This window comes from Paralichthys olivaceus, chromosome 13 (assembly GCF_024713975.1).
Source record: "Paralichthys olivaceus isolate ysfri-2021 chromosome 13, ASM2471397v2, whole genome shotgun sequence".
NCBI lineage: Eukaryota > Metazoa > Chordata > Actinopteri > Pleuronectiformes > Paralichthyidae > Paralichthys > Paralichthys olivaceus.
The window spans coordinates 9,842,707-9,859,035 of record NC_091105.1 but is presented as its reverse complement, the minus strand read 5'-3'; the positions used below and the strand labels follow the sequence as shown (position 1 = coordinate 9,859,035).

The 16,329-nt window shown below is 40.8% G+C and overlaps 2 protein-coding genes and 1 non-coding gene across 5 annotated transcripts; 1 reads left to right on the top strand and 2 right to left on the bottom strand.

Annotated features, from left to right (window-relative positions):
* Positions 1-4,141: 4,141 nt before the first annotated feature.
* rps27.2 (ribosomal protein S27, isoform 2) lies at positions 4,142-10,742 on the bottom strand. 3 transcript variants are annotated; one of them, XM_020093257.2, is made up of 5 exons: positions 10,645-10,742; positions 8,503-8,583; positions 7,598-7,706; positions 6,447-6,557; positions 4,142-5,046 (listed from the first exon to the last, which is right to left on the bottom strand). In XM_020093257.2, exons 2-5 carry the CDS (start codon positions 8,506-8,508, stop codon positions 5,018-5,020), a joined length of 255 nt encoding a protein of 84 aa, XP_019948816.1. In that variant the 5' UTR covers positions 8,509-8,583; positions 10,645-10,742; the 3' UTR covers positions 4,142-5,017. The 3 variants fall into 3 exon arrangements, with proteins under 3 accessions (XP_019948816.1, XP_069393218.1, XP_019948817.1); XM_069537117.1 differs by lacking the exon at positions 10,645-10,742 and having other exon boundaries at positions 8,534-8,569; XM_020093258.2 differs by lacking the exon at positions 10,645-10,742 and having other exon boundaries at positions 8,427-8,512.
* LOC138413600 (small nucleolar RNA SNORA13) lies at positions 6,679-6,810 on the bottom strand. The gene has a single exon (XR_011245981.1). It is a non-coding gene; the product is annotated as a small nucleolar RNA SNORA13 (small nucleolar RNA).
* On the top strand, positions 9,604-15,682 carry rab13 (RAB13, member RAS oncogene family). Its single transcript, XM_020093256.2, has 8 exons — positions 9,604-10,148; positions 10,873-10,933; positions 11,284-11,344; positions 11,446-11,523; positions 13,241-13,330; positions 13,688-13,753; positions 13,875-13,925; positions 14,051-15,682. The coding sequence occupies exons 1-8, from the start codon at positions 10,025-10,027 to the stop codon at positions 14,120-14,122; spliced, it is 603 nt and encodes a 200-aa protein (XP_019948815.1). The 5' UTR covers positions 9,604-10,024; the 3' UTR covers positions 14,123-15,682.
* The last annotated feature ends 647 nt before the right edge of the window (positions 15,683-16,329 follow it).

The window sequence follows — 16,329 nt, the reverse complement described above, 5'->3', positions numbered from 1 at the left end:
TTGAATTGGGATGGAGAGAGAGAGACACTGGGGTTTTTAATGACACCACAGGGGAGTTGTGCTTTGCTTCCTCTCCTGACAGGTGACAGGACCGTTGCCACTTCCTCTGACATAACTCGGCAATCTGTACCTACTCTGCATGTGATGCTCACAGTCAGGACACAGGGCCACAAATACATTTAATTCCCACTTCATACTGTTTTTTAAACACATGGTGATCAATTTCTTTCATCACGTTTCATTGTATCTAAGGGAATGTCCCAAGTTGTGTCCTCTGGCCTATGGAGGGAGGTGTGGAATGATTTAAAGGTGGAGAGCCAGTTAGAGCTCTGGAGAGGTCAGCAGCATGACAGCAGCGTTATCTGGTTCCAGCATCCAGGTGGGAGCCGAGTTTTTGGTTCAAGACAAATTAGGTATTTTTATCATTGTGGTCCTTCTCCACATACGTCTCTAGACATCATTATATTCAAATTATGCATGTGTGTATGTCCAGTAGCTGGTGTTTGTCTTATAATTCTGGCCCCAAACCATCAGGAATCAAGGAGAAGAGGCTGAAATTAGCCCGTAGCATTATTGTCTCTGTCCCTCCTCCTCCATCTGGTCTCAACCCTGTCCTCAGTCCCAGTGCCTCACCAGCACAGCACCTTCCTTCATTCACTTTAATTTCTCATGCTCTTTTCTATCTTGCCTCCCTGCTGCCAGCGCTGCACCTTCTGCCTCTTATCACACTCACAGACAGACGCTGAGACGTGTGCGCGCAAACACACACAGACTGGATTACATTAGAATTTCATATTCTTTTGAACTCTGTGCTTTTAACACCCCCCCTCCCTCTACCTCCATCCATCTCTCCCCAGTTGCTAGCCTGAAAACTGATGTTGGTTTCCATAGCAACCATCTGTCTGTATAAGAGGGGAGTTTCCTTACAGGGGCTATGGATTCCAAGCTAGGGGAGTCACACACACACTTGCACTTGTGACAGTGTTGATTAGTAATCAGCGTGTCCTTCGCACTGACTGTTTACTTTTAATGAGCTTAGAGAAAGCTGTTGATTGGGTGATTCCAACAGGAATAGACTTGTTTTCACCAAATTGGAAAATTCTAGTCAAATTGATTTTGTGCCACATGATGTAATATGAAAGAAATCAGTGTAAAATCCTCTACAGATTTCATGTGTGGTTATTCCATACTGCACTGAAGCTACAGTGGTCACAGTGAAGGGGAATTGGTTTTCATTTAATTTTGTTGTGGTTTAGTGCACTGCATTGATCACTGTATTGATTTTTCTTTAGGTTGATTTTAAACATGCATTATGTGCATGGTGTCTCTTTCATTAATTTGACAGCTAACAACGATGTTGAGCGACTATTGAATGTTGTGATGCAACACGTGTTACACATATAACAATGGTATTTGCGTGTCTGTGCCCCCTGATATTTTGTTGTCTGTCTGTATGTGTGGCTCTTGTGCTCTCTCACTTTCCTGAGGAATGTAGGTCAGGTGGACTGGAGCCTGTAAATTGCTTGCTGTGTGTGTGTGTGTGTCTGTGTGTGGATATTTGGGTCCGTCCTGATTTCTTCAGAGAAGCTGTTTGCAGGTTAAGAATTGCTTTTAGGTCTAGAATCAAGTTTAGGTTGTGGTTTGGTTGGATTGGGGTTAAAACACAGCTCTCTGGATAAGTGTTATGAGGGGCACGGGCTCGCTGAGTTAGGCCATTAGTTGTGATGGTTAAGGTTAGGGTAAGGGATTATGAAATGCAGTATGCAAATGAGTGTCCTCACTAAGATGAATAAATTAGGAAGCATGACTGCACAGGGAGTCGCAAAGTCCAGATGTTTGAAAGTGTTTGAGTCCCTCACAGAAAAATCTGACGTTTAAAAAACGCATGTATGCAGACAATGAAGAGCAAACAGATTGGACAGATGAATGAATGGAGGTAAACTGACCTTGGAACATATCTATCAGTCCTGTATTATGCACCACAGCACACATTTGCAACTATTGCATGTATTGTGCCTCCATACTTTCAAAACACACCCTTTATAAATTATTGCCCAAACACAGACTTCAGATATGCAAACTCATCAAATGTAATTTTCTTAATGCAGACATTTTCTGACAGGGAGAATCATCCATTAACCACTTGCCTGTAAACACACTCAGAAACCACTTTCAAAATAACTGAGTGGCATCTGGCTGATGATGATGTATTTACACATACTGAGGCTCTTCTTCTGAGCAAACTACTGAGAGGAGTCCTAACACATTATCTGTCTCCTCCATTAGGAGCTAGTCTTCAATTAGCCAACACAAAGCTGTGTGCTCAACCACTCTCTGTGCCTCCAACAGCCTGTGTTTACATCGTCTCTGCCACACTGTTTTCTCCCCTCAGCTCATTTCCTTCAATCACTCCGTTCACTGACTTCCGAAAGTAGCTGAACAAATATTTTGGCACTTTAATGAGTTTCCCACCAAGAACAACCGCATCAGAAAATGATTCAGTATTTACCCACTCATTACCTCCACCAAGGAGGTTGATGTTTTTTTATTCAGCAGTATTACATGAAAGCTACTGGATGGAGTTTCCCCGAAACCTGTTTGAAGGACGTGGTATTGTCAGGGAAGAACCCATTCAACACAGTCATTGATTCCTCAGGATCTTGATGAAATAAATTCTGCCATGTTTAGAGGACTGGTATTATGCAATCAGCCATTTTCTGCAGATCCAAAATAAAATGTGGATCTAGAGAATTTAGATTTGGTTTCATAAAGAGACTATTTGGCCGTGTGGAAATATTGCATTCAACTGTGCAGTCGGGGGGTGTACAGCTGCAGTTAACTGAGTTTGACCAACAGGAGGTGCACTTTAACAGCCTCTAATTCTTCACAGTGATTCCAGTCTTTCCTTTAAAGTGTTCTTTCTCCCATGGTGCCGACACACACACACACACACACACACTGCCAAGACATCTATTTAAGCTACATGGTCAGAATAATTAATGCAGGACATGATCATAGAGCCAGCGATGATTTATTTCAAGCTGTGAAGAACTGACATGACTGATGGTTTTACCAGTTCACCAGGCTTTAAACGCTCACGGCCATTCAGGAATAGCATCCATCACGGTGACCCTCACTCACAGAGGGGTGTGTGCAGTGTGTGTGTGTGTGAGTCTGTGGGATAATATATATTTGGCTATGTATATATGTGTCTGTACACTAATTTATCAACTTTGTGACCAGTTTGTAAAGTAACAAAGTGTTTCAAATACAGGGCAGCAAACAAAACAAGAGAAAGGTGATCTGTTCATAAAACAGATAAATTAAGTTAACACAAATAGAAAACACAATAAATGTCAAATGTCCATAAAAGCTTTGTCATTAAAAAGGATTAAAAGATTTAAAAAACACTAAGGATGTTGCTGGTCTGATACCAACGGATCAACTGATCCAGTTATGAGCCCGGTCAGTGGTCACACTGTTTGTCAGCAGCCAGGAATAACCAGCAGAGCCCCATTTACAGGTCTGAGTCAACACCCAGGCACATAGTCATTGATGTAGTTAGGATCTAGGCCATTTATTACTTTAAAAGTTTAAAATCAATGCAGATTACTAGAATGGCACTGAGAGCACATTCTTCCAAAAAGGCCCAACAGTCCCGTTCTATCTGGATCTGCACATAATTGCACGCATTTATGTCAGTCCAGTAAACATATCTGATTTTTATCAAGATCCATAAATTAATTATCTGAGAAATTAATGAAAGTGAAAACTTATTCCTGGATCCACCACCTGATCCTGGTTCACAGTAAGTCGATTGATTCTTTTCTGACCTGAACCTGATCCTTCCATCAAGTTTTATGTAATCCAGTAGTTTTATAATACAGATGAAAATATAATCTCCCTGGTGGAAGTCAAACTAGGCAGGTTGTTACCAACATGCCTGCTTTTTATTTTACCTGTAAACTTTGTTTTACCAGCTGTCCCAAAACTAACACCACTGCTGCTTTTGTACTTCACAAAATCATCAGTTTGTGTAAATGAGAATGTTTAAATAATGTACAAAGTAGTAACTGTAGGAAAAGACTTTTAATCCTTTAAAACATTTTTATCATGTATTCATCACTCAGGCCATTCAGAATTGAATCTTTCCCATGACTTTATTTGCAAGCTGTGTCCAATATGTAAGCAAGACACAATAAGAATATCACTATAGCAAGAGGAAGTTGTCATTGAATCATTCCCTCTTCTGATTCGTCTTTATTCAGTGTACAACTCATTGCTATAAGAAGAACACGATCATAACCCCAAACAAAGGCTGAGGAAAAATTATGGGTCACAAATTTTTAAACTAGTGTGATTCCTCTACATGTTCCTACTCCCACTTTTCCCCAACTCCACCAGAATTTATTCTGCATTAACATTTTCACAGGAAGCTCGCAAGCACAGAAAAATTCACAGCCATAATGGATGTTCATTGTGATTCCATGTAGTGTCACAACACTGTTTTACAAGCAGCAGGAAACACAGGAAGTGTGTTTCTCTGAATCGAGCCTCGTTCAGGCAGAGCAGGACGCCCTGCACCCACACCACTGGCTTTGAAGCAGGCACAGATAAAATCATTGTCTCTTAAATGTTCACTTCACAGTGGCAATAACTTGGTATATGTATGTGTTAGTGTCTGAATTTGTTCCCAGCCCTAACACACAGATATTTAGCTGTGCAGAGTGAAGATTTGTGGCCTGATGTTGACCAGACAATTTAAGAGCCATCAAGTGATTTCAAAACAAAAATGGATGACAAACGTGCAGGATTATTTTATCCCTAACCCTAAGTTTATTAAGCGGTAAGAATTGGATTTGTGGTAGTGATGGGGTCGAAAACAAGACCAAACATTTCTGACAATAGAAATGATTTGTATCCCCGCTCTCCATTCCCTGATTGCTGCATCAGCTCCGTGGCAGTGATACTTGAAGTCCATCAAGTTTTCATCATTCTCCTCCTCAATGGTGTCCAACTAGTGCTGTTTCCTTCTGAATGAACAGCCTGAGGGGGAGAATCAGACACGGATTAATCATAAAATCTGAAAATGATGGAAATGCTCATTAGAATTTCACCAGGCACAAATGTCTTGTTTTGAGCAGAAACTGGTGGCAGTACTTTACAAAACGGACAAAGCTTTTATTCGCTGATATTTTCCTTTAAATACAGTTGAACAGAACCATCAATTATGTGCAAAGCCACCAAGTTGAATAATCACTTCTATAAAACTGTTGAAGCTCATTAGATGCAACTAAAAGAGCTGAAAAATTCTCCTCAGTGGACTTCAACTTTTTTTCGTTAGTGAGATTTTTGTTCCATATGCAGACAGACAGATGTTGTGGAATTAGTTGGTAGATGTGTCCCTAATAAAGTGAATGTGTTTTCAGATGTTTATTTCAGAAGACAGATAACAGTTAAAAGTCAGTAAAGCAGGGAGGCTTTTTAAACTGGATCTAACAGATCAGGCTGATAAAACTCGTGGAGCTTTCGGCCTTTTCAAAGACTGAATCACTTCCAAACAAGTGCAGCGTCAGTGCCGAGGGTTACAGCTGCACCCATAGTAACTCGAGCAGAGCACACTCACAGGCCCTTGGTTACCACGGCAGCAGAGGATAGAGTGGGTGGTGCGACGCATCATCGTTTCTTCAGTGTACTTTGACTGGTGAAGTAGTTGTCACCATATTTTACTAGAGGGTTCATCACAAGCAGCAGATTAACTTTTCGCCTGAAATTATTTCCGGACGCACTCGTTCCAAGAAGTCTGACGACGCGACTTTGTGAATGGAGACGTGTTTGAGTTGTGCTTGTGGTTGATTGTGTAGAAATGGATCATTGAGGATGAATTTCTGTCACAACCACAAGAGTCGCTGTACGCCTTAGTAGACACCCTGTTCATGAAGAGCACAATGAGAGGGCAACACAAAGGCGGAGATACGGGTGTGTGTTCGAGGTTAGAAGTTCTGCCATTTTACAGACAAAACCAGTGTGTTGTAAATATTGACGAGTGAATCAGTTGTATGAAGACAACAAGCGGCCTTACTTTTGTTCGTGAACTACAATGTAGAAATCAAAACATGTCCACAAGCTGCTTCTCATAATCATTGGTGTCCTGACTGTCCACTCAGCATCCTCTATTTTCATAGCAAAACTACATTAATAGCTGTCCTCACCTATAGGTCAAAAGGGTACACAATATATCAAGCAGACAGTGAGTGCCCTCTGCTGGATGCCAAGGCAAACTGCTTCTGAAGATTATATTTCAATCAACAGGCCATCACAGTGTGAATATGATCTTTTCCTGCCACGTTCCAATGAATGTTGGAGTAGAGAGTGACGGCCCTAAAACTGATTTGCATTGTCACGTGTATGTTTAAGATGCATAAGATTTTAACAGTGTCCTCTACCTTCTGTCAGTCGAGCTTTCCCCCCCGTGGGCTGGCAGAGGACCGTGGAACAGCCGACACACAGCACCACAGTCTGAGCGTGGCTGAACACTGTGGTGATCTTGTAGCAGCCTGCAAACAGCACATCAACACTGAATTCATTTAATGAGGCCATGAAGCCGCTATAGAAGAAACAAAACAGGCAGCCTAACACTTTATAGCTGTTACATAATGAAATGTACTGAATGTATCAGAGTGTCCTTGCAGCTGTTTGTTTAAAGGAGTCACTGGAAGCTCATTTTACAGACAACCACAAGTGTCCCTGTTTGCCTTGTTTGACACCCCAATCACTACGGGAATAATGAAAGGGCAACACATAAAGGCAACGCACCAACAACCACAATGATTTATATCTTTTACCAAGATTTAAACCAAGTCTTCCAGTTGAATGATGCAGCAAGTCAAGAAAATGATTGATGTATTCTTGAGTTTGTTACCAGCAATTATTCAACTCCTTTTTTAAAACTGCTGATTTTCAAAACTTTTTATAGCCTGGTCCATGTGACCTGAAGATTAGCAAGATCGGAAACATTAGACACACTTACATGGATACCAGTATTGAGATATATTAAGCCAGTAGTCTGAATAAGACACTGCCATGTAAACCACATAAGGAAACTTTGGTGAAAGAGGCTAAACAACAGCATCATGGATTAAACTATTTTCGGTTTGGGTTATAAAACCTAGTGGACTTAATGTTCCAATGGAATTTTTTTTATTGGCTTCTCAAGTAAACATGGTCAAGAGTAAGGTCAGAATAGGGTCAAGAGTCTGATTATTGTGTCCATGTAAACGTAGTCATAAGGAAACTAGAGTGAACGGTGTACAGCAGAAAACCTGCCCGGCTGTGGCAGCAGAGGCCTTAGTGATGTCTGGTGAGGAGGACTTAAGAATGACCTAATGATGTCTGAGGTAAATGTGTTGCAAACTATAAGATCACTATCACTGAGGGCTTCGTGGTCTGAATCACAGCAACTCAATCCAAGACGCACAAGGAGGGTGATCAAGAATACACCAGAGGGAATGATTTGATGGTTTAGTTTAGGGACATTGTTGTACGACTATGATCCGAACCTGAGAGTTTGTAAATGCCACCAATGAAACAAACTTACCTGGACATTTGACATCCATAAAATATGAATTAGGACTCTGCACAAGACGTTTCTTCTTGTGTCTCCTCTTTTCCACCTCGGGACTCGGGTTCAACAGATCCTTTGCGAGCTGAAAGGAAATTGAACATGATATCAGTTGGTTTTAACGTTTTAAGATTATTCAGACTGTGTTGAATTTTACTTCTTATTTGTAATAAAGCAGGGCTGGGAAATAAAACAACATCCAGACTCAACACAGTATTAATCTTATCAAGAGCAATAACGATAATCTGTTATAAATCAGGGTTATGCTTATGTAGTCATTGATTTGCAAAACGTTTTGTTGATCAAGTGTTTCTTTTTACCTCCACTCAGATTGTAAAACCACACCTTGATTCAAGTCTTAAATGTTGATCAAATAAATTAGAAATCAGAATAAAGTTAAAGTAAGACACTTAACAGCAAGATTACAGGAGTGCACATGTTTCCATTAGAAGGACAATATATTTTAGAGCAACTACAGTGATCAGGAGATCAGAGATTTTAGAAAGTTGAGTTTAGCGGAAAAAACAACATGGCTGATGGTGAGAAAGCGAAACGCGGAAACAATCGCTCAAACTAAATAATCTGAGCAGATGTTCGATGCCAGATTAAACCACAGCGCAGGTTTAACTTATAACAACATTAACGTCGGTGTTAAAATCCCTCAGGTTGATTTTAAATCCGGTGCTGAGCGCGGACACATGGAGCCGCGTGGGCTGTGCACGTGTTTCGCCATATTTGTTGTGTCCGTCTTCACATCTTTGTATTTACATCGCAACTACATCAACACAATCTAACCACACTTTACCATCACACCAACTTATCTCCGTTAGAAACACTTAAAGCGGTCAGACAGCAACGTGGGAACACGTGGTGATACTTACAGGCATGACTGCGTGCGATGTGGACACTCACCGGAAGTGCAGAGAAAACCTCTCGGTGACGAACCGGAAACTGTTGGAGGACTGAAAACCCCGGAGAAGATAAAATCATTTTCCAGAATATTTTCATTATTATTATTATAACAACTTATTCTGATTATCATGTATTAGGTTTGTATTTTGACAGTTTATCATTATATGTATTTATACCGATGACCTTTTTTTTACTTCATGTTGTGAAGCCTGAATGTCTGCGTCCATTTGTTTGTAAGAAATTCAATACAACTATTTAAAAAGAAACTATTGAGACTAATTAAAATGGTTTTTTATATATTTTGTGTTGAAGGTCTCTTAGTAAGAGTTAATTGGCTGATGATGATGACATCATATGTGACCTGGGGTGTCCTATTCACCACAAATAAGATGTAAGGTAAGATAAAACTTTATTGATCCACAGACCAGGGAAATCCAGTTGTTACAACAGCAGGAACAAAAAGCATGTATGTAGAGTATGTACATTTTATACACCTTTTAACTGTAGTGGTTTGTATAGAAATGTTATAAAGTAAAGTGCAGTGGTACAGGACGACTCCACGAGCACGGAGGAAAAACATTTGTACATAAGCCAAAACGTCTGTACACAAACAAATGTGCAAAAAGTTATTTTCTATTAGAAATAGTACAAAAAGTATAAATAGAGGGACGTGACCAGTGCAGTGTTGTGTTGTAGATTCAAATTCCACTTGGTTTATTTTCTTGTCACTTCATGTTCATGCCAAAATCAGTTTCTATGAGCAGAGCCTGCAACCCCAGTGGGGAAAATTCTTATTATCTATAATGATGATATACATACTGTATATATGATCATATTTTACTGATATATGATTTACGAAAAATCACCCCACAATCATCATCACTCAGAATGGAACCCCTCCACTGGTTTATATTACTTCTAATTAAAGTTTCCAATAAGGACAGCAGCTTTAACTTGTTCCTGTGGTGATCGTGAACATGTACACCAGAAAAGCTGCTTCAGTCCCTGATGTTTATTATTATCGTTAATTTCCTGATCAAACAGCGCCACCTAGTGTTAAAGCGGGGGGCCTGGGCCATTAAACTCCCACGAAGCACTCCCTCACTACGTAGCCTCTGTGCGGATCCGGGATCTGGGCCGAGAGAAAAAGTTGGAGGCTGAAAAAAACACGTCGCCACCCTGGTGTATTTTTATAAATGGAGCCAAAGTGAGTGTGTGGGAGCTGTGGAATGAATCTGGAGTCGATCCGAGGACGATGAGGTCTGATCTGCGGTAGATTGATCAACTTTGGATGGAGTTTGTTTCTTTCAGCAGACAGAAGCAGTGAAGGGGGGGTCGGAATTTACCGGTGACAAATCTGGGAGAGAGAGAGAAAAAAGAAGAAGAGGATCCAGTCTTCACGGCAACATCTAAAAAGTACTTTGAATCAGAGGGAAACACGTGGAGAGGATCTTTGAACAAACTCAGTCACTTTGGAGAGCAGCTCCAGTCATGGCGAAAAAGTATGATTTCCTTTACAAACTGTTGCTCATCGGGGACAGCGGAGTGGGGAAGACATGTCTGATCATCCGCTTTGCTGAGGACAATTTCAACTCCACTTACATCTCCACCATCGGTACGTGTGATCTCTGCCTGTTAACCTGTGAGATGAACCTGTGGGACATGTCTGCACCAGCTGATGCTTCCCCTCAAACTTCAACATTCAGGCCTTTGCTGAAGTTTCATTCTTCCTCAATTTCAAGCTTCTGCACAAACTGGTTTTTCCACAGTTTTCATGTCGCAACTAGTCTGTGCTCTCTCTCTCCCTTATTTGTTCTTCTTATTTATTTTGTCCCTCAACTGTTTTTCTTTCCTTCTCCTCATTGTTGAATGTTTGTGTCCTGAAACCTCTTCCCCTCTTCCCCTGATCTCAGATCTCATTCCTCTCTCACTTGGCTCTCTGGAGGTCCACCCACCCTCATTCCTATCTCTTATTGCCATCTCTATACGCTCCCAGAAGAACGGCTCTCTCTCTGGCATGCTCAGTCTTTTTTGCTGCACAGGACATCCCCCCCTCTCCCTTTGCCCCTCGCTGTCTGTCTGTCCAGCAGGAAGAAGAAAGCAGAACTCACAGACAGTGAGTCCCGCAGGCCTGAGGGCAACATCTTTCCTTAATGTGCACCGAGGGGGTCCAAATCGACCATGAATCACTCCCCACCCGAGTGAGGGTGACCTATATTCTGTAATGTGTGTGTGTGTATCTGGGTGGGTGTGTTTTTAGTTCATATCTGAGGTATTTAACTCATTCTCTACCCTCTCCTCCTCTCTGCACCCTCTCCTCTCCTCTTGTTATCTCCCAGGCATTGACTTCAAAGTGAAAACCATTGAAGTGGATGGAAAGAAAGTGAAACTACAAGTCTGGTAAGAGCTGACATGTTGAGTTGTGTTCCTCTGTTTTCCAACCGTCTCAGAGGTATTTTTCCGGAGAGGAAAGAGGAACCTCCCTCGTTCTCCACATCAGGACTTTATGACAGGGTTTATTGTCCATCACACATGGCCGCCACTGCATGGCATTAGAGGGCGGTGTTGCAGCAACATGTATTCTGTGTAAAAGGCACAGTAAATGCATCAGTCTGCATTCAGCTACAACTCTGTGACTCAGTGCACTTTTTATATTGTGTGTGTGTGTGTGTGTGTGTGTGTGTGTGTGTGTGTGTGTGTGTGTGTGTGTGTGTGTGTGTGTGTGTGTGTGTGTGTGTGTGTGTTTATAGGGACACAGCAGGGCAGGAGAGGTTCAAGACCATTACGACAGCCTACTACAGAGGAGCCATGGTGAGACGCCTGCAGCACAAGCAGACTGGATAATCGGGCCGACATCACTGGCTCTTTGTTCTCGCTCTGTACCTTTTGACTGACTCTCCCCTCTGTGTCAGGGCATCATCCTGGTGTACGACATCACTGACGAGAAGTCCTATGAGAACATTCAGAACTGGATGAAGAGCATCAAAGAGGTGAGGCTGCTTCCTCTTGGACTTAAAAATAGTGCACAGTGAGTTGTGTTCTTGTTAGTCACAAGTGCAGGCCTTTAAGCCTAGTTTATGCTTCTGCGTCACGTCTACGCCGTAGCTACGCCGTAGCTACGGCGTAGACGCAGACCCCTACGCCGTAGCCTGACGTGCGCCTCCCAAAAATCCTAACTACGCGGACGTCGACGCAGACCGTAAGCGCTGTGATTGGTCCGCTCAGAACGTAAGTTCCGGCGGTTGCTTTTCCGGTCTTTCTCCCTGGTCGTAAAAAACACCTCCGCAAACGTTTTCTTTGTAGCTTGCGCTTCAACATTTGCAATATAAGCATTTGTTCTTCAATATTGATGAGCTCCAACAACAAATACAGCTGCTCCACCTCGGTCGCCATTGTTTAACTGTTGTTTACTTTACGGAAGAAAAAGCGAGGATTCGGCTATAACCACACAAACACACCGCTACACCCCCTAGCGGCATGGCGGTGAATTGCAGAGCAACGCGTTCCCTCGACGCAGAACTTCGAATGCTCAACGACCTACGGCGTAGGTACGGCGTAGACGTGACGCAGAAGCATAAACTAGGCTTTAGTCACCGCAGCAACAAAACTACTGTCAGCATGGCCGTTGTACAAATGGTGACTTTAAAGGAAGAGGTCAACCAAATCACACAAAACTTTCTTTTGTTCACTAACTTGAATCCTGGTTTCCATCAGATTAAATCACCTTTACCTGATGATTCTCAAAGCATACCAACAAATTAACTAAGGATTTCCATGGAAGAGCATTGCATTCACTTGAGAAAAGATGATAATATTGAAGTTCAGAAGTTTTCAATCCCAAAGTCCTAAGGTTCTTGTGCAAATCCAAGATATTGAAGACAATGCTGTGTCTAAACTACACACAGATGAGACATGTTTGCTTCAACACTCTCAAAGTACAGGCAGCACAAGAGCTTCTCTTGGGATTATGAGGAAGGCTATCTCCTTAATTCAGAAAATCAAGAACCGATGTTTATGCTCTCATATAAACTTTTGTCAGAATTTTTGTGGTGGCCATGAAATGCAAATCACATCAACAAACTTCAAAACAAAACAGGATATAAGAAGTCATGTCTCAGCAGCATTTACTTACTTCCTTAAAAAGACGAACAGTAAGTCTTTCCAATCAACGAAGCCTTGTAGAGAGCAGGTACCTGCATTTTGTTTATTGCTGCTGGGTTTTGTGATTTTACAGATTTTAACTGGGCCACTGTCACGTTCTGACAAAGTAATTTCATTCATTCCCAAAAACAGAGCAGAACTTTTTTTTCTCAAATTAATGTAACAAGCTTCCATAGATTTCACGCCAAAGGGTTTAAATGATTTTTTTCAAAATATGGTTTTCGAATATTTTACATAACCTGTTTAGTATTTCATGCATCTGTTTACTCACTGCATTGTCAAGTACCTTTACACAAACTCATTAAGTTTAAACAAAATACACAAAAGCCTTTGTGATGAGAAAATCAACCATTGCTACTTTCATGTTTATTAAAAGAAATATTTTATCTGACAGCTGCTGTTAAGGCCTCTGGAGTTCAGATCTTTGTGGTTCTTCACTCACCTCATGTTAAGATCCTTTAATCTCATTATCTGTGTCTGCCGCTAACCTCCGTAAACCCAAACTCTTTGTGACCCAATCAATTAATTGCATTCCCTCTTTCCCAGAACGCATCAGCCGGGGTCAGTCGGATGTTGCTAGGTAATAAGTGCGACATTGAGGCAAAGCGAAAGGTTACCAAGGAGACGGGAGAGAAGGTGAGATGTCCCTGAGAGGAATTTAATTCAAGCTCATGTGTTATATTGTTTAGATTTTTGGGAGAAGCGTCATATCGAGTTAGTGTTAAATCAGGGAACAGTGGATAGATGGAGAAAAGAGTCAGTGTACTATAAAAAATTCATCATGAAAAGGAAAGTAACGTGGAGAGAAGTAAAATAATGTGTTGTTTCATCTGGAGTGTTCTCTAACTTTATTATGGAGGGATTTTTTGAAGAAGGGACTGAGTGTGATACGTTTTTAATGTTCAAGCTTTCAAGTTATCCTAGATAAGAAGCAGGTAGTGATTATTGTCCATATCCAGCCCCCCTGTACATAAAGCTATGTGTCTTCCACAGCTGGCTAAAGATCACGGGATCAGGTTCTTTGAGACCAGTGCAAAGTCCAGCATTAATGTTGAGGAGGTGAGCCAGAACAAATCACACCTCAGTAAACTTTAACTTATTAACTGTTTTTTTAATATGATCAATGCTGCAGAACTTAACTTAACCTCAGTCTCTCTTGTTATCTTTCTGCTTCCTTTAGTCTTTCCTGGCTTTTGCAAGAGACATACTCCAGAAATCCAGCAAGAAACCAGTAAGTCAGAGCAGACTCATCATGACAAATAACACCAAACTGAAGCGTGTGTTCCTCCAGGAACACGGGATTACAGACATATGTTGTAATGCACATGTCTGTTGTGTCTTTTCTTTGTGTCGCAGAGTCCCACAGGTCGAGAGGTGAAAATCACCAGCAGCACAGTGAAAAAATCCTCCAACTGTGCTCTGCTCTAGACGTGACACTGGCGAGCACACAGAAGAAACACACAATACAAATTTAAGAACACATCAGTATAAGTGGAGGAACACAGTACAACGTGTGTTCTGTCTCCATCTAGTGGGGTTAATGACAAAATACACACAGGTGTATGTTGGTTTCCCAAGAATTTTACAGCAAAAGTAATTTATGGATTCCTCTTCTGAGAAAGTGCCTGTATTTTATATTGGACATATTTTCTGCTGCTACATCTACTGTGATAGCCTTATTGTCATGAAGAGTTGGTGAAGTGGAGTCTTGGATGAGTTTGATAGAAACTCAAAAACCACCTTTAATACCGCTTTACATTTTAATTTCCACTTTTTATCACTCTGGCTTATCAGCAGCAGCACCGTCTTATGTCTTGGATGAACTTCAGCTGTGTTTTAAAAAATATATTTACTGGACTCGTCAGCTCTGTAAAAAAAATCACTCCTCGGCTTATTGGAACAATTTCATTTATTTCATTTGTGAACATACAGTGGTAGTTTGTGGCATAGGAAGAGTTTGTTTTGATTTAAAGTGCACACTATAGGCCCCTGGTTGAAGCCTTTTTACCCAAAACGTCATTTTTGTTAACCTTTTCAAAGATTTCAAAAGGTGACAGGCATGTTAGTGATTCTGTTGGATGGAAATCAGATGGAAACGCTAATACGATTGAACAATAAGTCATAAATCGCCTTTGGTTAGCAATGCACTTTCATTGTTGTCTGTTCACTGTTTCAAATGTATTGATTTGTTCAATATTACAACAGCAAACAGACATAGACATCTGCCACATGAGAGACAGTGGCACATAAACAAACTCAACAGATAATTGAGATTTAAATGTCAGCAGAATTTATATTTACATTTCCTCATGGTTATTATATGTGTATCTCTATGCAAACTGTTGATGTGTTTTAATAGTGCACAGCATTTTAATGAATTCCACAGAATCTAAGGTACAAGTAGAACTACATTACCCAATGGGAAAACTTCTTGTTACATCCTATGACAAATTGAGAAGATGCTCTTTGCAGTAAGTAATTGAACAAGTTGATGTTGGTTGTTTGTTGAAACTGAAACAAACACCACTGGTAAACTGGCTTTGTTTTAACGGAGGCGTGGAATGAGTACGTGGTAGATGGGAACAGAGATAAGTGCAATATGAGAGGGTGTGTGGCGAGATAAAAGAATGATGGATAAAGCAAGTGGATGGACAGGATGTAGGAAGCACACAATGCTCCCATGTCCCTCATTTTCAATTGATTTAGTGGATCTTGCCTTTTATGTGAAGTGCCTGGTAAATCTCTGACCAAACACAACCACACATTAGCTATATCTGACATGACATGTTTCTCTGTTCAGGCAGTTTTCAGAACCGCAAGTGTGATGGCCACAGCTCTTCTGATCCTGACAGTCTTTTTTTATCCTGCACAGACACACTGAATTTCCTGTAACAAGTTCTGTCACATTTTGTCTTTTTACTTTTGCCACAAATCTCTGTATGTAGTTTACAGATGTTCCACTTGCTGAATAAAATTTTTAAAGTGTAATCACATGAGTATGTTGTGGTTTGAATCTGTATGTTGACACAATAATATAATCTGGGCTACCTCACATTTTTGTTGTATGGAGTCAAGTGAAGAAGATTTTATTCATATAAAATAAAGTCACAAATGTACCTCAAAGGGATTGGTGGTGGTGTTAGTCTGTGCAGACATAAGTTACAAAGAAAAATGTACAATATGGAATCTGGACAACTAGAATTCGTGCAAACATATTGGTAGAACAGATGAAGAATGGAGCCATGCACATATACTTTGTAGAAGGATGAAGTAAGCTTTGCTTTCAGTCTGCATATTTTGCTCATCATTATTATCTTTGTTACACCATCATACCTTAAAGGTTCAGTCTGTAGAAGCTGAATACTCCTCACCTCACCCTCCTCCTCCAAACATAAAGAACCTGTGGTAGACTTCCAAAGGTCTTTAGTTTGTCCAGTCTGGGCTACTGTAAAAAACATGGCGACCTCCATAGAGAGGACCCGCTCTTGATGTAAATATTAAATTATTTAAATATAAACGGCCCATTCTATGGTAAAGAAAACAACAGTTTGTAAATTTAGATGAAACACACTAGTGAAAACATCACTAGGATTATTTTATATTCAATTTCTGCCAATAGATCCATTTCACCTAAA

What these genes read in the sequence shown, in the direction of transcription:
- rps27.2 (XM_020093257.2), bottom strand. An exon ending in TATGGATGTCAAATGTCCAG is followed by an intron (nt 6,558 to 7,597) that starts GTAAGTTTGTTT and finishes TGCTGTTTGCAG; the next exon opens with GCTGCTACAAGATCACCACA. An exon ending in GAAAGCTCGACTGACAGAAG is followed by an intron (nt 5,047 to 6,446) that starts GTAGAGGACACT and finishes TCTCCCCCTCAG; the next exon opens with GCTGTTCATTCAGAAGGAAA.
- rab13 (XM_020093256.2), top strand. Translation starts at nt 10,025, where the DNA reads ATGGCGAAAAAGTATGATTTCCTTTACAAACTGTTGCTCATCGGGGAC. An exon ending in CACTTACATCTCCACCATCG is followed by an intron (nt 10,149 to 10,872) that starts GTACGTGTGATC and finishes GTTATCTCCCAG; the next exon opens with GCATTGACTTCAAAGTGAAA. An exon ending in CCAAGGAGACGGGAGAGAAG is followed by an intron (nt 13,331 to 13,687) that starts GTGAGATGTCCC and finishes TGTCTTCCACAG; the next exon opens with CTGGCTAAAGATCACGGGAT.